Consider the following 27582-nt stretch of genomic DNA (forward strand, 5'->3'; position numbering starts at 1 on the left):
TCCCTTAAGAACCTGTCCTTGAACTTGAGGCTTGGATTCTACTTTAATTAAAAGGCAAATCTTGGGGAGGGAGGAGAAGGAAAACACTTCAGGCTGTATCAGTCACTGAAACCTCAGCATGAAGGAGTCTCAGATCCTTCTCATAGAACACATTATAATGGAGAAGTGAAGTAGGGAAGGCATGAGGCAGGGTTGGAGATGGGATAGAGCGAGAGAGAGAGAGAGAGTGTGAGGAGGAAACTGGTAATGTTGGAACGCAAAAGAATCAGGAGGGGCTGCCTGGTGCACAGGAAAACATTGCAAAGTCAGAGACTCTGAGATCAGGGTTCCTATGTGAGCTTTTCCTGCTGGGGGCTGTGACAGGAGGCAAGTTACTTAACCTCTTTGAATTGTAAAATGGGGCTAATACCAGCTAATTTGGGGGTGCCTCTGGGGGTGAAGCGGAGCGACGTCACAAGTGCTTAGTAGGTGGTTGGTGGCTCGCTGGGAGCCTAAGAGAGGACTGGCCAGTGAGGGCTGCGTCCACCACTTAGCCGTGGGCCAAGGACGCGGCCCTCTAGGTTGTGGTTATTATTGCCCTTCCCTCGGGCCAGATTTCCCGGGCTCTACTCTGCCTGGGGCCAGCTGGGACCACACAGTGACAGCCACCTACATTAATTAATTATGAGAGAATGCATCTTCTCCATCCTCAAATCCCAAACCCAAGGCAGAGGCGAGAGAACAATACTATTTCATTCTAGCGGAGACAGTCGGCCGCAAGCCCAGCTCCAGGAAGGAAAGGGTGAAAACATTCCACCGTCCCACTGCACGCAGGGAGAAAATACCAGTAAGTGGTAGGAGTCAACTCCGCCGCGGTGGGGGTGGGGGGCGCCGGCGGGGGCGGGGGGGCGCGGGGGCGCCGGCGGCTGGAGGCTGCGGCGCAGGTGGGAGCGGTGCGCGCCCTCCGCCCCGCCCCTCGCCCCGCCCCCTCCGCCCCCAGGGCGTCGCTCAAACCAGGCCCCGCCCCTCGCCCCGTCGCGGGGTCCTCCCTGCGCTGTGCTCCGGCCACACCCGCTTTTTCCTGCCCCAGCCCCTCCCGTCGCCCTTGCACTTCTTCTCCGGGTGCCCGAGCCGGGGACAGCGGGCCCCACCGGCCACCGCGTGCTGGGGGGACAGGGAGCGCAGGGGGCGCCAGTGCGGGAGCGGCCTTTGTAGTCGGTCTCCTGGCTCTTCCTCCTCTTTCCTTTCTCTACTCCCTCTACCCGCAACTCCTCCCCCGCCCTTTCACCCCGCCCGCTACCTTCTCCTCTCCCCACCTCCTATAGCCACCCGGTCTGGACCACCCCAGGGGACGGCCGGTGCCACTGACAGCGATCCCAGCGCCCCGCTGACCTATTCTCGCTTTGCAGTGAGAAGGAGCTCGGAAGACAACTCAGCAGCATGCCCCGGCTGGCAGGTCCCGGTCAGCCTGCTATGCTGCTGAGACCCGCAGCCTGAGTCCGGCTCCTGGGCATTCCACGCCTCCGGCACTGCCCTGTGGGCCCAGTCTGGGCTGGCCCCCAGTCCCGGTAAACTGGACAGACTCGCAGTCCCCAGACACCACCTCTGAGAGCCACATGTTGGGGGAAAAAGAGAACAGTAACAAAGCAAAGACACCGTCCCCACCTGCCTCTGGGTACAGAAACACCCCGAAGAGCTCAGGTTGTTCACTGGGCCCAGTAGGGGCAGCGGGGAAGGGGGCAGGAGTGTGGGATACTGTGATGGATGGGACTGGAGGGGGGCCTCTCACATTAAGACTGCGGGTTCTTCTGGCAAGGCTGGGCCCCAGAGCAGAGTGGTGCCTTATCCAAATTCAACCTGGCACTCTGGAAGCCTTTGACATTTCCTCTGCGGGAATAGGGCCCACTATAGGTCACACTGCTCTAGGAATGAGAAAAGAATCGTGATCTGAATTATTGTGGAAAGTGTTTACCTAAAATCTTATTAAGGTTTATTTTTAGAGCCTATGTCGGCCAGCCTTATCACCAGAGACAAATTCTAGAGGGGTCTCTCTGTTCTATTGACCTTTAAGAAAAGACTTCAAAGATGAAAGGCAAGCAGGGAGAGGCAGGTTCTGTCCTTGGAGAGCAGGTTCTTGCTATGCTGACAGCTCTCACCCGCCTTGACAGGGAGGCAGGCGGCCCTGGCCTGGGTCCCCCAGGTGTCCTGAATGCACTTAATAATGCCAGGACCCTGTGAATCCTTTCCAGGTGTGAAAGACATGGCCCCTCCCTTCTTCCAAGCCTAGACACCACAAAAGACAACTCCCATCCCACCCCAGCACCACCCCACCCCCGGCAGACCTTGGGAAGAGGCCAGATTGACCTTTGGGATAGTCTCATAATAACAATTACTAAGTGCTTCCGACTTGCCCATACTCTTCCAAATGCTTCACACACAGTAACTCATTTCATTCTTACCATAAGCCTATCATTATCCCCATTTTACAGATTAAAAAACAAAGTCACAGAGGTACTGAAGCAATTTCTCTGAGGTCATAGAGCTTTCTGATTGTTCTCTTCATCGCCACAGAGTCCTCGCTCAGAGGCACCCTGCCTAAGCCCGACGCGCCAGAGAGCGGTCCCGAGGGTGGCCACAGCCTGGCAGAGCTGGCCACAGACGCCGAGGCCGGCATGAGGCAGTGTGAGCCCCTGCAGAGGCGGGGACTTGGCATCACACCCTTGGAGCCGAGCCAAGCGCTGCTCTCCCTGCCAGGCTGCAGACCCCATCTCCCATGTCTGCCTCCTGAACAGCTACCTCTCTCCCAGGAGCCCACCAGCGGCCGAGTAGTCATCAGACTCCAAAGCAGTCCCAGGTTTTAGCGGGCCCTGGTTCCCAGTTCCCCCAGCTTTGCAGGGTGATGTGGAGGCTCCGAGTGAAATCTCCAGAGACCCAGACAGGGGGGTTGGAGGCGGCTCAGAGAGTGATGCCAGTCCCCACTGTGAACCAATCAGAATGACTGGGGAGCAGAGGGCTCTCACCCAGGAGTTGTGCCCACCCCCGGTGGGAGGAGAGGCTCGGGTCCACAGGAGATAGGGGGATGAGATGCCGAAATTCGTGCTCGGAGGACCCTTTGGGCACCCTCAAAAACTGCCCCGAAACCACATGTCTGCCAGCTCCCTCCAATGTGTGTGGGGGCGGGGGCTGGGGGGACAGTCCCCATGGCTGGAGCAGAGCCAGAGAGAGGAGCAGAGATCAATGGGAGTACCAGGAAAGCGGGAGGGGCTGTTTCCTGTAGGAACCAAATCGAGCCCACAAAGAACTAAGCTGCCTCCCTGTGCAAGGCAGGGCCCAGATCACCTTGGAACATTGCCTGAGAGTAGCACAGGAGGAGTGCCAAGGTGGCCAGGAGCCACAGCTGTGCAGAGAGCCCCCAGAAGAGTGTGCCCGCACACACATACACACACACACACGTGGACACACAGCTATACACCTCCAGCCTCTCTTTCACACATACATGCTTTAACACACTTTATGCTCATATTGGTACCTACCCATTTGGGGGGCCTTAGCCCTGACCCATGCACATACTACCCGGCAAAATAAAGACACAAATGTAGCAACCGGTGAGGCACCCCGCTGGGAGATGAGATATACATTTGTCGGGTGACCCCGAGACTGGCCCAGACCCAGAGATACAACCTGACAGACTCCAGGACCTGTCAACAGGGCATTCCTGGGAAGGGTCGCCGTGGCCACACTGCTGGCCCTGGAGCCCGGGGTCTGGCACCTGGATGCCCACAGCTCGGCTGCTCGACCCAAGGAAGCTCTGGGAAGCTCTGAGAATCCCAGGAACTGCTCTGGAGGCGCTGGGCTTCCCGGAGGGATTTCAGACGCTCAGACTGTAGGGTTACCTGAGAAGCTCTGGGAACATCCTAGAGAGAAAGGAGAGTTTTGTCTACTTTGGCCTAAAGCTTCCATGAGGTCAGTGCTGATCGACAGTGCTCCTGGGCTCCACGGTCTCCATTGGCTCAGATGCTAAGTATGATGGTGCCCCCAGTTTGTTCTGTACAGAGACTCACACACAAATAGCACCAGAGGTGGAGGCTGAGTAGTGAAGGTTAATAGCCCAAATTATGGCACCAGATGGCTGGGTTTGAATCTGTGTTCTACCACTTACTGTGTGACCCTGGGCAAGTTACTGAACCTCTCTAGGCTGTTTCCTCAATTGAGAAATGACAACAACGGTAATCCCTACGTTCTAGGGCTAGTGTAAGAATTACATGGACACACCGGCGCAAAGTGCTTAGACAGTACATGGCCAGCTAAGAACCTGGGTAGTCAGGTGTGAGGGCCTAAGGCCCTGGGGGCAGGTGACAGGGTGGCTGAGGAGCAGAGGGTGGGGCGGGGAGAGGCAAGTGGTCTGGAAATGACCAGAGATCTGAGTCCCTGTGCTGTCAACTTTAATATTCTGGAGGGAAAATAAATAAGAGCGTATTTCTGGCTGAGAGTGCTCAGCCAGAAAGCCGCAGAACACAGAAACATTTTCTCATTACTGTATAACAATATCGAAGATAATGTTCTCCTTTTCAAAGGAGCCCAGAGCACTTAGAGATTGCACAGTCAGAGTCCAACTTGCGTGGGCCCTGGGCTGGGTGGCCGAGGTGGCCAGCTGCGGGCGCCGGCCTGCACCTGCAGTGGGGATGACAGAACCTGGGCCACAGGCATCCCAGGTAGCCCCCGCCACATTCAGCAGGACTGTATCCTCAGTGCTTCTGCAGCAGGCCCAGTGCCACGTGGCCGACCTGTACAGAGAGGTGCTGACCCTGGAGGTCACCACCAGCTTAGAAGCACAGAAGCCTCGGAGGGGCTTTCCAGAAGCAAGGGATCTCTCTCTCTGCTCACTGCACTGCCAATAGGGGAAAGGGGGGGGGTGGGGGAGGGCTGCCTGCTCCAAATTGGCACTTACTCCCCGGCGTCCTTTGCAGGCTATGTCTGTGTCTAAGAAGGGTATGGATGAGCTGGGGCACAGCAGCCAGAGGGAGACCGTCTCCCACAGGGAAGGGCAGGAAGGGACTGCTCTTCTGTCCAGGGCAAGCCCTCCCCATGGTGTGGACTCTGTTTGGGGCAAAGCAACCCAGGTGGACACAGCTCACGGGAGATGGTCTTCCTGCCTCTAGGGGTTCTGCTCCAGATTGGACCATACCTGCAGGGAGAGGTGTTCTTTGTGGGAGGAGACGGAGACCCCCTGAAGGATTGCAATGAGCCCAAAGACATTTCGGAGATCGGATGACTTGAGAGGGTCACTGAAGCAAAGAGAAGTTGTCCAGGGTCAAGTGCGAGTTGGGTCCGGTGAAGGCTCACTACTTTCCTCTGCTCTTAAGCCAGATTTGATATTTTCCTTTTAAGAGAAAGAGGGAAGCACGCGGCTCCTTGAACTGAGGAGTTCTTCATGCCCCTGTTCCAGACCTCCTGCCTTCCTGGGCTCTCAGATGTAAACACTCGTGCTCAGAGCAGACCCCTAGGTGCCTTCAATGCAGAGAGGATGGGCCATGACCACTTCCTGAGTGCCAGCAACTGGCACCAGGGAACCCCAGCGTCCTAGCACTTTTTGCCTGGATTTCTGCAAGGTCCGGGTCTCGGACAGACGTCACGAGACAAGACCACTTGTACTCCTAGAGCTTAAGGTAGAGACGGGCACACAGCAGATGCTCATAGCTTCTCACTGCCTTCCTATGGCTGATAGCAAACAAGCGATGGCCCCCACAGCTACAGTTACCCACGTCTGCTGAGTGTGAATCCTGAGCCGGCATGGTTCTGCATGCTTTGTATGGACTGTGTCATTCAGTGTTCCTGGCCACCTTCTGAGACAGGTCCTCCTCTTAAGCACATGTATTAGGTGAGGAAACTGAGGCACAGAAAGGCTTGCTTCAGGCCACATAGCGACTAAGCGATGGGGCCATCATTTGAACGTCCAAGCATCTAGCTGGGAGGCACAAAGTCCTTGGGCACGGCCCTCAGCCCCTCTCCAGCTTCAGCTCCTGACACTCGCTACCTTGTGTCCCGCTAACAGCCTCTGGGTCCTCTTCCTCTCTCTGTCTCTGTCTCCTTGTCTGGGCTGTTTTCTACCCCCTCCCCCATTTCAGCACACCCTTCTCCTGCTCATACTTACTTCTCTTTTCAGGTTAATTTCACCTGCCACCTCTTCTTGGAAGGCTCCCCTTATCTGCACTCCCGAAGTCCCCAAGGCTGAGCCTGGTGCCCCTCTTTTGTGCTTCCATACGTGGAGGGCCCTCCCCGCCCCCATCACCGTACACACTGCACTTGCCTTGTGGTGCATTCATTTTCTCCCACACGTGACTTTTGTCCCCTCGGGGCAACAGTGAGCTCTTCTCCAGCATGGTGTCACCAGCACCTGGCAGTACTTGATCGTTGCTTGATGAATTGTGACCTTCACCTGTAAAGGGCCACAGAAGAAATGCGGACTTTTTCACTTCCTCGCCTCCTCTTCCTCCCAACCCTTTAAAAATACAAAAACCATCCTTAGCCCGAGGATCACACAAAAAAAGGTCGTGTGCCAAATTGTACCTGCAGTTCACAGTTTGCTGGCTCCACTGTCATTGGGTAAGAGATTTCGAAACAAAAATATCATTAGTCAAAGGAATTTGGTGATTTTCATGTGAGAGCCGTACTGTCATTTCAAAAAGGGGGGGTGGGGTGGTGGATGTTTTAATGGTTGTCACAGTGACTGGGGGTAGCACGTGAGCCCCACTCGGTGCCCAGAAGCTGGGGATGCTAAGCATCTGGCAATGCTCAAGGCAGGCCCCCAGAGCGACTCCCCGAGGAGCACAGCCTGACCATTTGATGCTTCTCTCTCACTGCTTTCCGGTAGCAATGAGATTGCCTTGGGGATTCACTGAAAGAAAAGACAGTAGAGAACCAAATCCTTCTCAGAGCCAATTATTTAGGTAGTAAAGACAGGAGAAATGAGAATATAAGCCTTGAGGCAAGGACTCTCTTCGGTTCTTCATGGGATTCCTGGCACAGTGCGCAACACACACAGGCCTCCATGTCTGTTCATCTTGCCCATCAGTGCTGCTGAGGCTTGGCAGAGGGTTGCAGTGCCTCAAGACCTGCTGTGGCTGACTGGGTCTTCCGCAGTCCGTCCCAGAGCAGGGCGGGCCCTGAAGAGCTGGAAGCGCACCTGAGGAGCCTGAATGGAAGCAGGGATCCCTTAAAATGGGTCATAATCTGTCCTGAGTGGGCCAGATCCATCTGTAAGCCTGACCCCAGCTGAGTTTGCAGGGGCATGAAGTTGTGTGCTGGCAGCCTTCATTGAAAAGGCATCACCAAGCCACAGGCAACACGCAGTGGGGGGGTTTAGTTAGCAGTCAAGCTGGTAAGCCCAGAGCAGCCTACAGAGCTGCCTGCTGGACTCCCCCTTTCTCCCTCACTTCATCCCCATTATACATCTGGAGTTTATGCATACACCGCTATTTAAATAACTTAGGTAAAACCTCACATTCTCTCCTCATAAAAATGAATCCAATATCAGTCTGAAACCATTACTCAAATGCTTGTAGGCACTTTAGAAAAATGTACCAATTAGTACGAAAAGGTTCATTCTTCCTTTCGAATAGCTTTGACCATTGTCTCCTAGGCCATAGAGACCTTGGTTAGAACTGGACACAAAAGGTTGAAACTGCTTCTAGTCCCTATAAGCCATGGACTTCTTCACTCTCTTGGAGTCGTCATTTCCCCATTTGTAAGGCCAGAGTGACTGATCGCTGCCCAGCCTTTTTTTCTGGGGGCAATTCTGGTAATCTGAAAGAGATGTGGCCCGTTAAAGCCTTTTATGAACTATAAAGCACCATGAAAAATATAAAATCCCTTAGGATGTCTTGTTTTTGCATAAATCAGAATCTGGTTCTTCCTAAAAATTTCTTGTGCCTTAAAATTATTCCTCTTTAGAACAAACTAGTTATTTGCATGAGAAAACAGGTCATATAGACCTTTCATTTTGGGGCCAGATGGTAGGTACCAAGATTAGCTCCATTTTCATAGCATCATTTGGAAATTCCATGGTGGGATTTCGCAGTGTCTTTTATTTCTTCATGCAGTACATCTCCATATCAAGGGTTCTACATCTGCCCAGCTGTACTAGGTGCTAAGATTGCTGTCTTATCTTCCCCATGTTGTGGCCACCCCGAGAGAGTTTATGTAACTTGCCCCCCAAAATTCAACGAGAAGTCAACCATTTCTTAAAATTTTTTCTATAAAATTAAATCTAGTTATTTTAATCTTTGCTAGGAGACTTAAAACATATTTCCTTCTTGTTAAATCACCAACATATGCACAATCAGTCTTCAGTAAAAAACAAAATATGCAAGTGCAAAGTAAATTGACAGGAGAAATGCAAATTCAAAAATCTCAGAAGCATTGCTTTTAGTCTGTTTTCTTATGTGCTGAAAGCAGACCCTGCAAATCAGGTTGTGCAGAAAAATGGGAAAGAAGGTGAAATATGACTGACAACCCCAGAAAGAATGAAGAAGACGTGGTTATGGATCCCCTGGAATTTGTTCTCTGTGGTTGAGCAATCCTGTGTCTCAAGAGGATGGGAGCTATTTTTATGTCATATGAACCCCTCTGTTCCTTGATGTACTGAGCCCAAGCCCTCAGGACAGGAGCAAATATTTCTCTCCTACCACTTGCCATTACATTCTCCTTTGGCTTCAGTGACTCTAACATTCCCCTGACTTCTATAGGCCTGAGAGGCCCAAATCTCAGAGCTGATTCAGCTCACGTCCACAACCTGGCCACATGCTCCAGGGTTGGCCAATGAGTTGCTCTAGGGTTTTGAGTCCTTAACTTCCAAGTTCAGCTCAGTTTCTGATGAGGCAGAAGGACAGACCATATCTGTGAGGTGGCAGGATACGAGAGAAGTAGAATACTCTTTCGCTGTTAGCTTTATTTTTGTCACCCACCTTCCCTTCTGCTGGCCCAGAAAACACTACTTATTTCTCTACAGGCTTTGGGAGCTGTCTTCAATTTCTGGAAGAGTTCGGTCTAGTCCGTCTATTAGGTCACTCCCCCAGACATGTGTGAATTAAGCAGGCCAAATGCACCACGTGGTAGCAGGCTCAGTGGGGCATGATGGGAGAGTGCCCAAGGGCAGGGTGTACTGCCCTGGCCAGGCAAAGTTCCCTCTAACCAACATGGTGCTACCCTAAGATCTTCACTATGGAAGTCCTACCTATTCTCAAAGCCCAGTTCACACCTTTGACCTTGATCACCTGGGTGGGAAAAGACTGCCCCCCCCACCCCCCCGTGGCAGCCCTTCTCTGCACCACGTAGAAGCTTCTTATCACTGACCACCATGCATCCCATTTGTTTGCATGAGTGTCTTAGTTTTCCTCCTGAGCAATCAGTTCCTTGAAGGAGGCTGGATCTATGTCTCATGCAGCCTTACACTCCAAACAACACCTAGCCTAGTGCTTTGCACACACGAGGTGCTCAGTAAATTATTTCATTTCTAAAATAATGGCTTCTTTAGATTTTTACAACTTTCCTAAGTTTAATGGTTATAAAAACATATGTGGGGAAATCTCTAAACACTTGAAAATTAAACAAAACATTTACAAACAATCCATTAGTTAGAAAGCCTCGAGGAAAATTAGAAAATATTTTCAACTCAATGAAAATAAAAACATAAAATATCAAAACTTATGGGATGTACCTAAAGCAGTTAGAAGAAAACATCAATGCTTATATTAGAAAAGAAAGGTATCAGATTGATCATCTAAGCTTATACCTTAAGAAATTAGAACAGGAAGAGCAAAATCAGGACAAAGCAAGAAAAAAAGGGGGGGAGTACAAAAGAAGGGCAGATATCAATGAAATGATAAATAGAACAATAGAGAAAACCAATGAATCCAAAAGGTGTTTCTTTGAAAAGATCAACAAAATCGATAAACATCTAATAAAAAAAGGAGAAAAAACACAAATCACTGATATTAGGAATGAGAGCCTATAGGTGCTGTAGACATTAATGAGGTAATAAGAGAATTATTGCAAACAACTCTACACACGAATCTGACAATTTAGATGAAATGGACTAATGGACTAATTTCTCGAAAACCACAAATTACCAATTCAGTCATGATGACAAGGGTTATCTGAATAGTCTTATCATGATTAAAGACATTGAATTCATAGTCAAAAAACCTTTTTTTAAATGATTTTATTTATTTATTTATTTATTTATTTATTTATTTATTTATTTATTTATTTATTTGAGAGAGAGAATGAGAGAGAGAGAGAGAGCACAAGAGGGGGGAGCGGGAGACGGAGAAGCAGACTCCCCGCTGAGCAGGGAGCCCAATGCGGGACCCGATCCCGGGACTCCAGGGTCATGACCTGAGCTGAAGGCAGTTGCTTAACCAACTGAGCTACCCAGTCGTCCCAAAAAACCTTTTAAAAGAGAAATCTCCAGGCCTGCGTGGTCTCACTAGTGAATGCTCACAAACATTTCAAGAAAAAAGAGCAAGGGGTGCCTGGGTGGCTCAGTCAGTTAAGCATCTGCCTTCGGCTCAGGTCATGATCCCAGGGTCCTGGGATCGAGTCCTGGGATCAAGCCCTGCGTTGGGCTCTCTGCTTGGTGGGGAGTCTGCTTCTCCCTCTGCCTGCCGCTCCCCCTGCTTGTGCTCTCTCTCTCTCTCTGTCAAATAAATAAATGAAATTAAAAAAAAAAAAAAAAAGAAGTAAGGGCAAATAAGGTGGAGCACTCCCCAGCTTGTTTTAGCAGCCAGCATTATCCTAAGACCAAAGCCACACAGCGACAACAGAAAACTTTAGATCCATATCCCTCATGAACATAGATGCAAAAATCCTCAACAAAATAGTAGCAAATTGAATCCAGCGATATATGAAAATAGTAATGCATCGTGACTAAATGTCCTTCAGTGAGTGAATGGGGCAATGATACTCCTCCATATTCTCACTGTGGTGATGGTTACGCAAATCTGTACATGTGTTACAATGCACAGAACTGTACACACGCACCAGGCAATTTTACCGTATGTCAATTTCTAAAATAAAGTTTAAAAATGGGTGTGTTTTGTGTGTGTGTTAGCTCTCTGGTGATGGTCACCAGCTTTTGTACAATACCTTCGCCAAAGTGCTTTCAAATACATTTCACATAATTTTCTCACCAACAATCACATGAGACGTGTGTTATTGGTCTCATTTTACAGATGGGGAAACTGAGTCTTAGAGGGGGGAATGTCTTCACATGTACTAAGGAGCAAGCTATGCCACAGGTCGAGGTCCTCAGTGCAAAGTCCCTCTCAGCAGAGTTCCTGTGAGCTCTCCTCTGGCTCTCTGCTTGGACCCCAGATGGTGGTGGCAGGGAAATTCTGTGTACCTCCTACCCCCATGCCACCCCCTCCCATGGAAAGTGAATACAGAAGCAATTGTGCCCAAGGCCAGTGGCTGCCAGGACCTCACTGCAGAAGGTTTTCATGAGTGAGAACTTGCAGCACATGGAAGCTATGGCAAGCTCCTGTCTACAGCAGCTAATCTCCGGAAAGCACGGTGTTCAATCCACCACAGCAGAGACTTCCCCTACTCTCTAGGTGCCTGCTGTCCAGAGGGTTTCTTTTCCTTCTGTGATGATCTTTTCTTCTGTAATCCCCTAAGGGTAAGGTATTCTACCAGGTTCCACGTAAATGGGGAGGTGGAATGGAAGAGCAAGAATAAAGACGGCTAGAAGATTCCATTCAATTTTCTTCAATTCCCTGCAACTTTAAGACAGTTATCTGCGATACCCTCTACTCCCCATCCCTGCTCTACCCCAAAAAGCACATGTGTGTTAAGAGAGGAGGAGAGAGCAGAAACTGGGGGAGATGCCCTCTGAGGCCCTAATTGATTGAGGTGGTCAGAAGGAGTGAGTGAGGTGCCAAGAATAGACCAATGAAAAATGCACTAACGACAGATTGTTATACACTTGTATATCTCTCCCCTTCTTTCAATTCAGTTAATATTTATCAAATATCTGAAGGGGTATATGTGTCCACGTAATTGCTTATATCCCCTCTCCATCAGAGTAGATCTTGATGGTCAAGAGCCATTTTGAGGGGACTTAAATTTTAAATGGGATAACAGTTCAAGATGCCGCAGGAACTTTTGTCAAAACTCTGGAACCCATTAGGAAAGTTTGGACAAGCAAGGGGCAAGTTTATCTCCCAGTGGCCACCAGTGCAGACCTTACCCTACTGCGATTACATCTTTTTGGAGTGATATCCTGCTTCAAAAGCTTGATTCTGGCTGCAGCATCCTGAGACTGAGTCATTCCTTCCCATTCCAACCCCACTGGAGTCAGTCTGGCATGGGGACTGCAGGGATGAGTGAATTTCAGGAGGCACTGAAGATGTAGAACGGAATCTGAGATGCTACTGCAAAGGAGCAGTGGGCTAAGGGGGAAGTTTGCAGCGCCTTTGCAATCGATGTTTGGTGAGTAGAGACTGTAGGCAAGGCACATTTCATGTGCTGGCATGAGCAAATCATGGCAAGGGGCACGGAATGACTTCATTTTATTTTGTCTGGGAGCATGAGGCACCAGGGCATGCTTTTTAGGGAAGGCAACTGTGTGTCTCCGGTGCTTGCATCGACAATCCCTAATGGTTGGAAGAGGGGCAATCCTAGGAGGACATATTTTAGGGAAGAGTAAGAAAGACCCAGTTGCTTTTCAGGCAGCCTAAGGTTACCCTGGGAGCCTAGTATTCTTTCTTCCTTAAGGACCCCGAATGGTAGATTTTGAAATAATATTAAAATATTCCTATCTCCAGCAGCTTTCCTCTTTAGGGAGCAGATAGCCTGTCTTAGTGTTCCCCAAACAAAGCCAGGAAAAGGACCTGGGGTAATCCGGAATCCATTTTATGGTTACGGGCTGCTTTATTTCAGTCTAAGAAGCAATTTCTCACATGCTGTCTTATCTGGTTTTCCAATTTTCTGAGGCAGGTTTTATGATCCCCGTTCTACAGATGAGGAAATCAAGGCTCTGAGAGATTAGGAATGTGCTCAACTTCTCTCAATAATTATATGGCAGAGCAGGGACTAATTCCCGGGTCTGTCTGCACAGCGCCCTCCCATGTCCTCTGTCGCCTCTCCTATATGGAGCGAGGTTCTCAAACTGAACGCTGTCTCTAGGGATTGCGAAAATGACACCCGCAAGATGAGAATTTCCTTTTACTTCAGTTCTGAATTTAACAAGTGAAGACCTTAGTAGGTGCTCCACTGCTGGCCAGGAGTATTTGTTGAATGTTTCCCAAATTCAGCCCTGCCTTCCTCCCTCCCTTCCTTCGCCCCTTCTCACAAACGCATACTGAGGCACTGCAACCCACAAGTCATGGTGTTCGGCATCGTGGAAGTTACAAAGATAAATGAGAGTCAGATTCTTCCTCCAGGCGCCTTACGAGGTCGTATTTAATCACAAATAGGCATGTTACAGTAGACCATAGCAAAGTCAATGGATCCAAGGGCTCCTCCGTTGTACTTATGGGAATCTAGAATATCCTTGTTTGTTTGCTTATATTCTGTGGCCATCACAGGCAAGCTCCCTGTGAGTAGGAACACATCTCTACTCACCACTGAATTCTCAGTACCTGGAACAGCACCTAGGACACAGTTGGTGCTCAGTATCTGTTGACTGAATGAATCAGTGTGAAATTGAACCTTAATGGGGGTCTCCTAGAAAGTTGCAAGGAGAAATGAGCATTTGTACCAGGCCTTGATGAAGAGGGAGGTGTTTTAGCAGGTAAGGTAGCTACGTGTGTTCCAAACAGAACGTGAAGAGTGTGGCACTGAGCTGCGCTGAAACGTACAGTACATGTGGGAGGGAAGTGAGGTTGGGCCTGTATCATGCAGGACCCAGATGGCAGCTATTTGCTGGGCTGGCCGTGGGAGACCATCCAAGTGTCCGTAGTGGGAAGAGGCTGGCCAGACCCATGGGTTAGTGGACAGACCTGGCATGGATCAGAGCGGGAGTGACAGGAGGGAGGCTGTTGGGGGTATTTGAGGTGGCAGCAAGAGTCCAGGTGAGAGGTGACTGAACTCAGCAGAAGTTGGGGGACTAGGAACAGAGGGCACTTCACAACCAGAATGTTCCAATCTCAGGGAGTGGATGAATATGGAGGTTGAAGGACAGAGGGAATCGAAGAGGATACTGAGGGGGGCACCTGGGTACTAGGAAGAGGAGCCAACCGTTTGCTTGGGACATCTCATGCTTGAGTGCCCATGGGATGTCTGGTAAGAATGTCTAGCCACCTATCAGAACGTTGGAGAGATGGGTATGGCCTGACAATGTCAGCCCTTCTCATCTGCGGGTCAAAAATAGCCAGTGGAGCTAGCTTGTGGGATTACAGGCTGCAGAGCATTGGCTTTGGAAGTGGCCTTGGAACTCACTCCTCTTCTGAGGCCCAGAGAGGTTGAGGGACCTGCCCAAGGTCACACAGCCAATTGACCCTCCCTAATTCTTATAGGAGGTCAATTATCTTTTAGGTGATTCGAATATTAAAATTGAAAAGCTGCTAACTTGCATCTCTCTCTGTGCAAAGCTGATTAAGGAACTACAGTAATGAAATAAAGCAAGTGATCTCTGTTGGTGAACATAGCTGCCACCCACATGAAAGCAAGGTCCTAAAGGAATCAGGTGCAGGATGGGCGGTCACTTGGATTTTTTGTTTTTAGTATGCTTTTGTCCCCTTGGGTCTCCTGCATTCAGCATCCCATGAGGGCCACAGCCACAGATGATCAACTTGCTTGAGCTCTGAATCCATACCCTCTCAAACTTCCAAACTCCCAGGAGGTGGAGGAAAGAAAACCAAGGCCTGTACTGTACCCCAAATTCCTTTCTTCCTCACCTAAATGACATTGGTCCCGCTCTAAACTCTAGGACTTTTAAGAAAAGCAAACAAAACCCCAACCACATGCCAAAGGTCATCTGGCCTGCGGTGAGAATGAATGATTAACTCCTATGAAAGAGTGAGTTTTGAGGATTTTTTTTTTTTTTATAGCGTTCAAAGGTACAACTTGAAAATGTTAGCCCAGGGCAAATTCTAAGACAGCTCCTTCCCCCATCCCATGTGCTCCACCCAATCCCTTTCCCTCAAGGACCACGATCCGCATCCATGTGAGGAGTGAACCCTGCCAAGGGCAGAAGGTGTGGGTCATTCCCTCTCCCTTGGCCCCTGAGGGCTCATCTGACTGCAGAGGGGGCAGGAAGGCTGAAGCTTCTACCTGGAAGGCCCGGTCTGCTTTGTCTCCATGCATCTCTCCCGGCCCCTGTACTGTGAGAAATTCATTACGACAAAGGCACAAAACATGGCTTCCCCTGCAGCCAGCGGGGTGAACTTGAGGGAACTCCTTTTTCTCTCTGAGCCTCCAAATGCTCGTCAGCAAAATGGGTTTACGATGCCTACCTACCAACGACATAAGATAGAGCAGAAAGTACACAAAAATGTGCTTGGTGCATAGGAAAGATTAGCACACCTTGGAGTCCTTTCCTTTCCTGGAGCATCCCCTTCCCTCCTAACCCTCCTTCCCAGACGCCTCGGGGCTTCTCCTTAGGGGTCTGTAAGGACAAGGGATTATAGGAGCACGGTCTGCCTTTTCTCTTCCGCAGCCCGTCCACTCTTGTGGGGAGGCGCTGGGCGCCCAGCAACGCACGGATGTGCCACGGTCTGCTAGGGGGGCCTGGACACCCATGGTGCAGTCAGAAAAGAGGGGGCCCCGGGAGCACGCGGTCAGCCCGGTGGGTCAGAAGGGCCTTTCCAGGCACCAGGTGAAGCGACCGAGGACCCCAAGGGCGCAGGGCTCTGCGGGGGGCGGGGGGGGGCTTGCTGGCGGGACTGCTCAGGGCAGGTGGCATTGCCTGTGCGCAGGGTCCGCAGGAGAGGAGCCGCGGGCGCCCCCTGCCGCCCCGCCGTCATACAGCGCTGAGCGGGGCTGCGGACCTCTCTCCCCAACGCAGCCCCAGGACTCTCCGCACCCCGCCCCCGCAGGGTGAGGGGTGCACCCGTGCCCCGCCCCCACTGCTCCTCCTCACTCAGTCAAGAAACCATATCCTGGTCACCAAGGCCACAAGTCACTAATGGTAGCCCCTGAACAGAGAGAGTCAAGGGCAGAGAGCTTTCCTGATGTCCCTTGATCCACCCTGTGGGCAAGGAAGAACCTCTGGGAGGGAGGAGGAGAGGGGAGGGAAAGGCAAGCTGAGAAGGTGTCATGATCCCAGCAGCGCAGGAGCCCAGAACCCAGCTCTCTTTGACCCCTGGCCCCCAAATGACCCAAACTGTGGATTTCCTTAGAGAGGGGCAGGTGGCTTGCTCACCTGATCTCTCAGGTGTGAAACTACGCTGCCGTTTGGGTTGGGTGCTCCGCCTAATACCCTAATATCCCTCTATGCCCCCAAGAGGGAGGTGACATTTTACATGATATTCAAGAGTTCTGCATTACGCCGTGAAAGTGTACGCCGTTCCTTTACAACGCGATTCACGATTCACACAGAAGCACCGCTCTTTTGTATTTGGCCTTCAAAGGTTAGGTCCTGATAGAAGATTCACAGGTTACAAAGCCTGAGGACGGAAGATAAAAGCTCACAAAAGAAAGTCATGCAGCCCAAAAATGATGCTGGTTGAATGAGAGGAAATGAATGGTCTAGACCCAGAGACAAAGAGAATGGGACAGAGACCTTCTGCCAAGAGCCCTACTGTTTGTCCCTACGCTTGGCAGGAAGGGAGGGTGAAGGCTTGAACCCCTTTCTGATGTGTTTTGTTTAAATGCAAAGTGTGTGGGGGGGAATCGGAGGGGGAGACGAACCATGAGAGACTATGGACTCTGAGAAACAAACTGAGGGTTCTAGAGGAGAGGGGGGTGGGGGGATGGGTTAGGCTGGTGATGGGTATTAAAGAGGGCATGTTCTGCATGGAGCAGACAATGAATCATGGAACACCACATCAAAAACTAATGATGTATGATGATTAACATAACATAATAATAATAAATGAATAAATAAATAAAAGCAAAGTGTGTGTGTATGCACGTGTGTGAGTGGGGGGTTGTGTTGCTCACACAATCCACAAAACGCCGGTGTTGGATCCTGGCTGAGCTGATTACAACAAGGACACCTCAGTGTTCCCCTAGGTAGCACCAGGGAGGCTGAAAGAAAGGCATCCAGAGCCCGGAAGCAGCTTTTCTTCCTCTAAAGCCAAGGATGTGATTCCTCAACCCTTTGGAGTATTACTTCGTGGGGGAGAAGAGCCTGGCCTGAGCATCTGAAGACCTGGGTTCGAGTCCAGACCCTGCCTGGAAGTGAAGCCTATTGTGGGGCAAAATCATTCATTCATCCCTTCATCTAACTATCCATTTAACAAATATTCACTGAGCACATGCGAGGCACCAGGCGCTGTTCTCGGTGCAAGAGATGCAGCAGTGATCAGGACGACTCTGCCCATGAGAAGCTTACATTCTAGTAAGGAACAGGCAACCCTCTATAGGGAGAGTAAAGCAGGGTGACGGCACAGAGAGGAAGGGTGCTATCTGTTAGGCTGGTCAGGGAGGAGGGGGCTATGTTGGCTGCGAGTCAAGGGATTTCTGAACACAGGGGCAAACAGGTACGAAGGCCTGGGGTGGGATGAGCTTGTGTAGGAAACAAGGCAAGGGAGGCGGCATCCTGTGGCCCAAATGGAGTGGAGGTGAGAGGTGGGGGGCAAGGGCAGAGAGAAAGGTGGCAGGCAGATCACGTGGGCCGTGCGGGCGGGCAGCGGGGAGTTTGGGTTTTTTTCTAAGAGGGATGGGAAGCTACTAAAGGGTTGGGACAGGGAAACATGATTTGATTTGCATGGCAAAGAGACGACTGGGTCTTGTGGGGAAGACTTGGGTGGGGTGGGGTGGGTGGCAAAAGTGGGAGCAAGGGACCCAGTGAGAACGTCCCTGTAGTACTCTAGAGAGGAGAGGGGGGTACCTTGGCCTGCAGTGGGAGCAGCGTGGAGGGCGCAGGGATGCACACTCAGACTACATGTGGGAAGGGCAGCCAAGAGGATCCACTGGGGCACTGAAGGTGTGGGGTGATGGAAGGAGAGGCTCCAGGACAACTCGTGGGTTGTGGCTGAAGCAAATGGTTAGACAATGACTCTATTTATTGAGTGGGGGCAGGCTGGAAAAGGGAGATCAAGAGTTCAGTTGGGGACATTGCAAATTTGAGCAAATCATTTTCTCGCCTCTCTTCTGGCCTCTCCCTTCTCACCTCTACAGCGAAGGGTTGTATAGGTCACCTGCAGATCTCCTCCGTGGTGATTAGGGCTACTTTCCCTAATCCTTACACATTCCCATGCCGTTTAAACCCACTAATAGATTCTGAATTCAGAGAAAAGAAGCAACAGTACCCTTTTAATTCTCTTTGGGAGAGAGGGAGAGAGAAAGACCCCACAAAAGCAGGTCCCCGTGTCCCACAAGCGTCCCTCCCATGCTGATGTCCTGATAACCATGACAGTAGAACCAGGGTGGAGGGCGAGGGGGGGCAAGTCAGCACACAGGCCCCAGATGAGGAAGAATCACCAAAAATGTTTGACCAGCCAGAGACTGATTTGGATTTCAATTCCTACATTGCTTAGGTTTGCACTTGAGAAGTTTCAGGGGCTTCTGAGCGAAGGAAAGCATTTTAGACTTTCAATTACAAACCAGCTCAAAGTTTATGATCTGAGCCTCACAGTTCAACCTGTTTGAACCCCCAGGTACTGCACTCTAAATGTAAAGACCTCTACCATCTCTTCAAGTGAGAAAATTCTATGGTTCCATTGTTTTGAAGGAGAGAAAAAAACCCAAATGCATGTAGAAGTCCAAGAAGCTTGAGACCTGAATGGATAGTTTCTGAAGGAGTTCTGCAAACATTTTCATTCAACATTTTATTTATTTGGCATTTAGTATGTGCCCAGGGTTGTAAAGACATAACCCTGAAAATACAGATGAAGTCTCTTTCTCACAGAGATTTCACTCTAGTGGGAGATGATAGATAGATAGATGATAGATAGATAGATAGATAGATAGATATAGATAGATAGATAGACAGACATAGACAGAAAGAAGAAAGGAAGAAAGGAAAGAATGTCCAGGTGGTGCTGAGTGCAATGGAGAGAAATAAAGCCAAGCAGGAGGCTAAACATATCAAGACTGGGGTAAGGAGGCAGTAGGGACCAGTGATACTAGTTTGAATAAGGAGGTTAGGGAAGGTCTTTAGAGGAAGCAAGTAAAGAGTCCTGCAGTGGAGTCATGTTTGGAGTGTTCTATTAAGAGCAAGGTGTGACTGGAGGTGGGTGTGAGAAAGGAAAAGAGGAGGAGGTAGGCTCAGGAAGCTCGGGGGTTGCAGATCATCTGGGCCTTTGGATTTTAGGATGAGTGAGATGGGAAGTGATTGGAGGATTGGGAGCAGAGGAGTACCGTGACCTGAAAACTGAAGAGGACCCAGACTGTGAGCGGTGGGCGGAGACCAGGGAATCCCCGGGGCCTCAGACACCACATCAGGATACTTGAAGCTCTAAAGCGATCAGGCATATTTGTTCCACCAAATGTTCAAACCAAAATCATCATGAGAAGCCTACACCACTGCTGCTGGAAGCTCCAGTCACTTGTGCCCTGCAGGGTTATTGGCTGTCTGCTGTGTGCCACATCCTGGGGATTCCATGGGATGGAAGACAGTGTGTGTGTGTGTGTGTGTGTGTGTGTGTGTGTGTGTGTGAGAGATGGGTAGTGGCAAGCAAGCTGGACTCCAAATCCAGGGTCATAATAGCAGATAACAGGGGAAAGGGAGTGATAAGAGCCAAACCCCTGCAGTCCTTGTTGGAAGAAAAAAGATATTGGTTAACTTTTGACTTCAGCCTATAGAATTAGTCTATACGTACAAATAGCCTTGGCAACCATTAAAAGGACAGAGAGATAGCATGTGGACCTTACAAACTAGTAAGGGGGAAAAAGAAGTAGAAAAGGGAAAAAGAAAACCTTAATTTTGTATTTAAAATGGCAAGACAGGGGCGCCTGGGTGGCTCAGTCATTAAGCGTCTGCCTTTGGCTCAGGTCATGGTCCCAGGGTCCTGGGATCGAGCCCCGCATCGGGCTCCCTGCTCCGAGGGAAGCCTGCTTCTCCCTCTCCCACTCCCCCTGCTTGTGTTCCCTCTCTCGCTGTCTTTCTCTCTCTGTCAAATAAATAAATAAAATCTTTTAAATAAATAAATAAATAAATAAATAAATAAATAAATAAAAAGGCAAGACAGTGGGGCAAAAGACAGAAGAAGGTTTAGAAAATGGGTCACATAGAAAGTACAAGAGTAGCAATAAATCCAAATGTGTTAGTCATCAGAATACATGTAAATGGATTAAACATTAGAGTCAAAAGACCTCAATTGTCAGATGGGGTTTTTTTTAAGAAAATTAGCCATTTATAAGAGACAGAGTTATCAACAATGTAAAGATACAAAGAGGTGGAAAGCTGATAGAAAATGATACACTAGGGCAAATAAAGTGGTGGTGTCCTGATATTAGTATCAGACAAAATCAATGTTTACACAAAATGTTTACAATAGTGAAGAAAAAGTCACCTTACAATGATCAGCTCTTCAGTTCAGTGGGAAGATACAAACATTCTAACCCTGTGTGTCCCTAATAATATAGCCTGAAAGTACATTAAGCACAAGTTGTCAGCGCTGTAAGGAGAAATTGAAAAATCCACACTCATAAAGGGAAATTTCAAAACTCTCTCAGTAAATGTTGGAAAATGCAACCAAAAAAGAAATCTGAAATATACATAAACTTTGAGCAACACATGACCTGACATTCCTTGCACCTTGCATCTAAGCTTATGTACCCCCTTGTATGCACAGACCAATGCAGAAGCACAAGGTGAAAAGCTGGCCTCCACGGACATCCAAGGATCGGAGCCTTCAGACCACTGTCTTTTTTTTTAAAGACTTTTTTAAAAAAGATTTTATTTATCTGTTTGTTTGTTTATTTATTTATTTGAGAGAGCGAGCGAGCAAGCAAGCTCGAGCGCATGTGAGGGTAGGCGGAGGGGCAGAGGGAGAGGGAAAAGCAGACTCCCCACTGAGCATGTAGCCTGACTCCCCCGGTCTCTATCTCACAACCCTAAGATCATGGCCGAAATCAAGAGTCCGATGCCTAACTGAATGAGCCGCCCAGGCGCCCCAAAACCACTGTCTTTGACTATAATGCAATCTATTTAGACAGCAGTAACAAAAACATAATGAGGAAACCCAATATGGTTGAAAATAATACTTTTTAAAAACTTCTAAGTACCCCATGGGTCAACAAGGAAATCATGGTAGAAATCAGAAAATAAATAGAACTAAATGAAATGAAAATGCAATTTACCAAAACCTGTGGAATTCCACTAAACTGGTATTAAAAGGGAATTCATATACTTAGAAAAGAAGAAACGCTGAGGAGTTCTGAGATAAGCATTTAAGAAGTTATAAAAAAAAGAACATTAGGATAAACCTGAAGAAGTAGAGGGAAAGATATAAGTAAAATTAATGAAAAACATATGAAGATGAACAAAGCAAACAACGATTACTTGATAAGTCTCATCAAGAAAGAGGAGTACAAACACATCAGAATTTAAATAAAGTACTATGAGCAACTTTTTTGCCAGTAAATTTGAACACTTTGATGAAACAGATGAATTCTTAGTAAAATACAAATTAACAAGAAGCTCAAGAAGTAGAAAATCTGAATATTGTTTATCCCTAAAAGGAAATAAACAGCTTAAAATCGTCCAACAAAGAAAACACAAGGTTCCCAGTCAGCTTTTTAGGTGAGTCTTACCAAACTTCCAAGCAAAGAGATTATTCTAATTTTATTAGAATTGAATAGAAAAAAAGAGAGAGTATTTCCTAACTGGGGAAAGGCAGAGCAGTAAATTTTTTTTTTTTGCCACAAAAATAGATGTTCTCCAACTTACTTCAGGACAGCTTTTTTCTTATAATTTTCTTTTTTTTTTTTTCATTTGACATATATTATTTGTTTCAGGGGTACAGGTCTGTGATTCATCAGTCTTACATAATACACAGCATTCACCATAGCACATACCATCCCCAGTGTCCATCACCCAGCCACCCCCCCCCGGCCCCCCTCCACTCCAGGAACCCTCAGTTTGTTTCCTGAGATTAAGAGTCTCTTATGGTTTGTCTCCCTCTCTGGTTTCATCTTGTTTCATTTTTCCCTCCCTTCCCCTATGATCCTCTGTCTTGCTTCTCAAATTCCTCATATCAGTGCGATCATATGATAATTGTCTTTCTCTGATTGACTTATTTCGCTTAGCATAATACCCTCTAGTTCCATCCACATCGTTGCAAATGCAAGATTTCATTTTTTGATGGCTGCATAATATTCCATTGTATATATATACCGTGTCTTCTTTATCCATTCATCTGTTGATGGACATCTAGGCTCTTTCCACAGTTTGGCTATTGTGGACATCGCAGAGCAGTAAAATTTTAGAGAACAACATAGGAGCGAGCATACCTCCATGACCTTAAAAAATGGGATTTCTTACACAAGATACAAAATGCGCTCCACGCCATGGAGAAAGTCACTGAAAATTCACCTTCATTAAAAGGGAGCTACCCTTTTAACTGGTGCTACTACTTCAGAAAATATGTTGACATTACCTCACTAATTTAAACATATATATATATATATATACACACTTTGAACTTGAGATTTCACTCTTATGGACCTACCCTTAAAAGACCTGAGTGCATTGGAAGGTACATGTAAGAATGTGCATAAAAACGGTTCAAATCACTAAAACTAGAAACAACCCAGATATTCCACAGCAGTGAAAAGGAACACACCACTGCCACCTCCGTGCACACGGGAGACTCTCAGAGGCACACCACAGACAAAAGCCAGTCACAAAGACTTTGTATAGTAGGATTCCATTGATATGAAGTGCAAAAAAATGGGCACAACTAAAAAGACATCCAGATGCATGCAGGTCATGTTTTGTTGATTCTAAAATACACTTTTCACATTCTAATCTCCCTAAACGGGGGGTGGGGGGGGATGCATCTTATAAGCAGCTGCATCTTGCAATGACGTTTAGCAGCACTTTTTCTTTCTTAGACGTGAAATAAAGACTCGCCTCACAATTGTGGGGGGCTTAGGTTCAATGAAATATGATAGGTGGTCGAACTATAAAGAAAAGCAGCAGAATGACTGACACAAAATTGGGGAGTGAGGGGGCTAGGGGGAGGACCGGCACCTCGAATTCTATAGTACTGGCCAAATGCTATTTTTCACCCAGATGGTGACTATTGGTGTCTGTTTTATGGTTCTTGAAATACTCTCAAATCCAACATATATGGTAGCTTTCACACAAAAAAGGTGTTTGGAGGCAAGGAAGCAGGGCCACGTGTCCAACAGCTCAGGAAGCTGGATGGTGAAAGGGGGGAAGAGGGGGCGACACTTGCAGGAGGAAATGGAGGGTAGGACAGGAGCTAAATGAAAGCCGTCCCTGACACGTTGGGCAGCACGGTTCCAACACACGAGGAGAAGTCCGGAGCTACTTCTCTGGTGAGCAAGAGGGACAAAGGACAAGACGGGCTTGTGGAATTCGGGGTGGAATCCTGCGCACGTTTTCCTTCGATGGCTTCTAGCCTATTCGTGAAGGATTCATACATGGGGTGGGGGTCCTTACCAGGCCTGGCAGGGATGGGGCAATGGCCATGGCGAGTTGGCGTCTAAAATGCTAAGCACGTGTTCCACGGTTACTATGTGCCAGATTCTGAAATGAGGAGCTTCTGACACCCATTATTCTGCTTACCCCCCTCCTCAGAGCAGCGAGGTAGCTCCTCTCTCCTCAGGCCTGGATTCGTTGCCCAGCGTCGCCATCACAAAATACCACAGATCGCATGGCTTACACGACAGAACGTTATTTCCTCACGGTTCTGGAGAATGGAAACCCGAGATCAAGGTGCTGGCAGTCCTGGCTTCTCCTGAGGCCTCACTCCTTGGCCTGCGGAGGGCCCTTCCTCCCTGCACCCCTGCCCCAGGTGCCTCCGCCCCTTCTCCACAGGAACGTCAGTCCTGGTGGATCGGGGCCCACCCTCACGGCCTCATTTTAACCTGGTGTTAAAACCTAAAGAGGTGTCTTTAAAGGCCCCATCTCCAAACACAGTCAGATTCTGAGGTGCTGGCGGTAAAGGGCTTCCACCTACGAATTTTGCCCAGGCCACGGGAGACACAATCCAGCCCCTAACCATACCCATGAAGAAATGGAGACGTAGAGAGGGGTGAACAACTTGCCAAGGGCATACAGTTGTGTCAGAGCTGAGACGCAAAGGCAAGCAGGTCAACAACAGGGGCTAACTACCAACCATTCCACTCTAAAACAAAAGGTCTTTTGGAGAATTAAAAAAAAAATACTGACCAGAATAAAGGAATACTATCAGACTTTTCAGAGCCAGGCACTCTGTTCCTGCAAACAGAGCAGACGGACTCCTCTCTCAGGGGCTCCCTTTGAAAGTCTGAGCTTTAAGCACGGAGACTGTAATTGCTGGCCAACGTGGCAGGAAAGGTCAGTCATTGAGCATCAGCTGAAACCCTTCGGCCAGAAGCCAGGTTTAAGTTATGGGCTGAGGAGGGTGCCACCTACTGGGCTCTGAGGGGTATGGGTGGGGTATGGGTGGGAAAGAGGCTCTTTTCATGGGCAGTCCTCTACTGCCCTCTGCTGCGCAGCAGAGGAACACCCAGGAATCGACAGATAACCCTGCTTCCTTCAGAGACCCCAGGCGGATAGGGAAAGGTGGGGGCAAGAATCTACTGGAATCTGGTCTGTGGAGGATGTCAGTCCCACTCCTCCCCACACACATACACACATTTCCAATCAATGGTCCAGCCAACTTTCACTTCTTGGCATTTGATAAACTTGCATCAGGGCGCCTGGGGGCTCAATCCATTAAGAATCCAACTCTTCATTTTGACTCAGGTCATGATCTCAGGATGATGAGATCAAGCCCCATGTTGGGCTCTGGGCTGGGCATGGAGCCTGCTTAAGAGTCTCTCTTCCTCTCCCTCTGCCCCTCCTCCCCCAACAACAACAATAAAAAATAACCTTGCTCAGTTGTTTTCATCATTTAAAAAAATTATTTGCTACCTTCTCAAAAATGATGTTTCCCAAGGCCCTAGAATGTGAGAATTTGAATGCATGCTTTGATGACTTAAGAAAACATGGGTTTGCTCATTGTTTCATGTTTTCAAAAATTATAAACTTATTCTATAAAAGTTTATTCTATAAACTTTTTTTTTTTTTTTCATTTTAAAACCATGATTTCCTATGTGATAGCCCAGGGCCCCCAGCATATGGTTACAGTATTTTTGTAAAAATATTTCAATTTCAAATGTGCCTTTTCTTTTAAAAAGTCAGTAAGTAGTTCATGCTTTTAGAAATTTCAGTGTTACAATTAACATAACAATAAAATAAAATTTAAAAAAAAAGAAATTTCAGTGTTACGTACTTGGGGAAAATGTTCTAAGGAATAAAGGTTGCCTTGAATTGAGAAGCATACGTAAGTGCCAGGAGAAACCGCTGACCTGCCCAAACTCTCAGCGTTCCCGGTTCGTGTGCTGCACGGGGTGTGGCCCTGTGGACGTCAGTGAAATTCAAAATGGGGGGCTTACTGTCCTTCAGTGCCTCAGACTCCTGTGTGGGTCCCTAGGCCCCCTTTATGCAGCCCCTGGAATGGGCATTTCAAATGCAAGTCATAAACAAAGAAACAAAATGCAAATCAGATTAGGATCCCCTACTGCTCTGGGAGAGGCCAAATGTCAGGGCGCTTTGACTTTAGAACAAAATAACAAATTCCTTACCAGCTTTACCAGGCCACATGATCGGACTTATTCCAGCCCCTCCCAGCCTGCCCTCGCTCCGCTTCCCTGCTTCCCTTCCCCTTCGGCTGTTTGCATGTTCATCCTTCCAGGAGCTCTCTGTGGCTCTGTTTCAATAGTCTGTTTATTTCCTTCGGGACAACTTGCTACAATTTGTAATAATCGTGTCTGTTATCTGTCGTTCACCTCCTGTCTCCATTAGGCGCCGCCCCCGACCTGGCACGTCCTTTGTCAGTTTCGCTCTTGGCGGTATTCCCGGTGCCTGATGAGCATAGAGTTATCCCAGAGCGAAGTGAGCAAAGGCAGGTGGTGGGAGGTGAGTGACACCAAGTCCGCTCCAAGAACACCCGGCCCCGGGGCGCAAGGCAAGGGGAGCCCCTGGCAAACAGAGCTGCACTTTCATCTTTGACGCACGCTAGTCAGCGAAACCACCTTCTCCCTGCTTGGAGGACGGCGGGGAAGCGGACGCAACCACAAGCCCGGAACCACAGTTCAGGAGAACTGGACGGCAGCAGGGTCCACACAGGCGTGCCAAGCCATCAGACGCAATCATTTAATTAGCGTGTTGGGTGGGGCCCATCCAGGAGGCAAATGCCGGCTACCAACCAATGAGTAACACTTTGTTGATCCAGTGTTTTTGCCTGATGAGGGCCCCAGCGCAGTACCCCCGGCTGACGGCCCGGCTCGGAGAAAGGTATATTCACAGCTGCATTTGACCAATGGACAATAAGAAGAAGAATCGGGGCCAGTGGGCTGGAGACTCACTCCTGGGCCGCAGGCTGGTACCTGGCCTTCCAGTGGCTCTCGTCTCTGTCCTCTCCGGCAGGCAGTCGGAGCCCGAGCGAGGCAGAATACATTCAGTGCTGCCTGTCATCAGCTCAGAATCAGTGGCTTGGGGAAGCCTGAGGACAGCTGTCCCCAAGGGAGGTAGCTAGTGAGGGCTGGAACACTTGCTTGGCTCCAGGGAGGCCTGGGTCAGACATCTTGGGGTGCAGCTTTCCCCTCTTAAGCGCTCCTGGGTCCGCGTAATTTCCTGTGCCCTAGGTTGCTTCTCTCCTGGACAGGATCCTACAGAGAATGAGGTCAAGGCAGGATAAAACGTCTGAGAGCCTCCCAGGCAGGGGCAGCTTCAGGGCGGGCTGATCTGGGGGTTCTTCAGGAAGAGCGCCAGTCTCTGGGCCACGGCGTCCAGGTCGCCCGAGCTGGCAGACTGGAGGAGGTTGCTCTTTCGCACGAAATAGTGCCTCAGAAAGTGCTGGCTCACGCACTTGTGCAGTTTCCTCACCAGGCGCAGGAAGGCTTTGCTGAAGACCTGCCAGTCCTTCAAGTGTGGGTATTTCTCACAAGTCCAAAAGAGCACGGTCTGTGGAAGGAAGAGGTGGTATCAGACATCGTTCCAGGCCACAGGGGAGAGTATCTTCGGATATGTTACTGAGCTCACGTGGCCTTGGAAGGAGGGAGGAGGGAGTCACCCAGGGCAAGGAGGCTCCGCCATGATTTCATGATCCCCACCCTCAGGTGGGCTCTCGGCCTCAGCCTGCTGGTCTCCTTTGTCATTGTTTCTCTTGCCACTGACATTTCCAGTGACCAGCACTCTCCTTAAACCTGCGATCCCCGACCCCAGGCAGATGCCTTTGCCTCCTACTTTACAGGGAAAATGGAAACTCTCATGGC

At 49.0% G+C, this 27582-nt stretch overlaps 1 protein-coding gene across 1 annotated transcript in view; it reads right to left on the reverse strand.

The window, feature by feature from the left end:
• Positions 1-21597: 21597 nt before the first annotated feature.
• MAB21L3 (mab-21 like 3) overlaps positions 21598-27582 on the reverse strand; it is a 45187-nt gene continuing 39202 nt past the window's right edge. The window contains exon 7 of the mRNA XM_064588584.1: positions 21598-27271. Coding sequence (XP_064444654.1) covers positions 27038-27271 — 234 coding nt within the window. The 3' untranslated portion in view covers positions 21598-27037. The remainder of the gene's footprint in view (positions 27272-27582) is intronic.

This window comes from Mirounga angustirostris, unplaced genomic scaffold (assembly GCF_029215605.1).
Source record: "Mirounga angustirostris isolate CCGP_5_RB_7025 unplaced genomic scaffold, mMirAng1.0.hap1 SCAF_4, whole genome shotgun sequence".
Lineage (NCBI taxonomy): Eukaryota > Metazoa > Chordata > Mammalia > Carnivora > Phocidae > Mirounga > Mirounga angustirostris.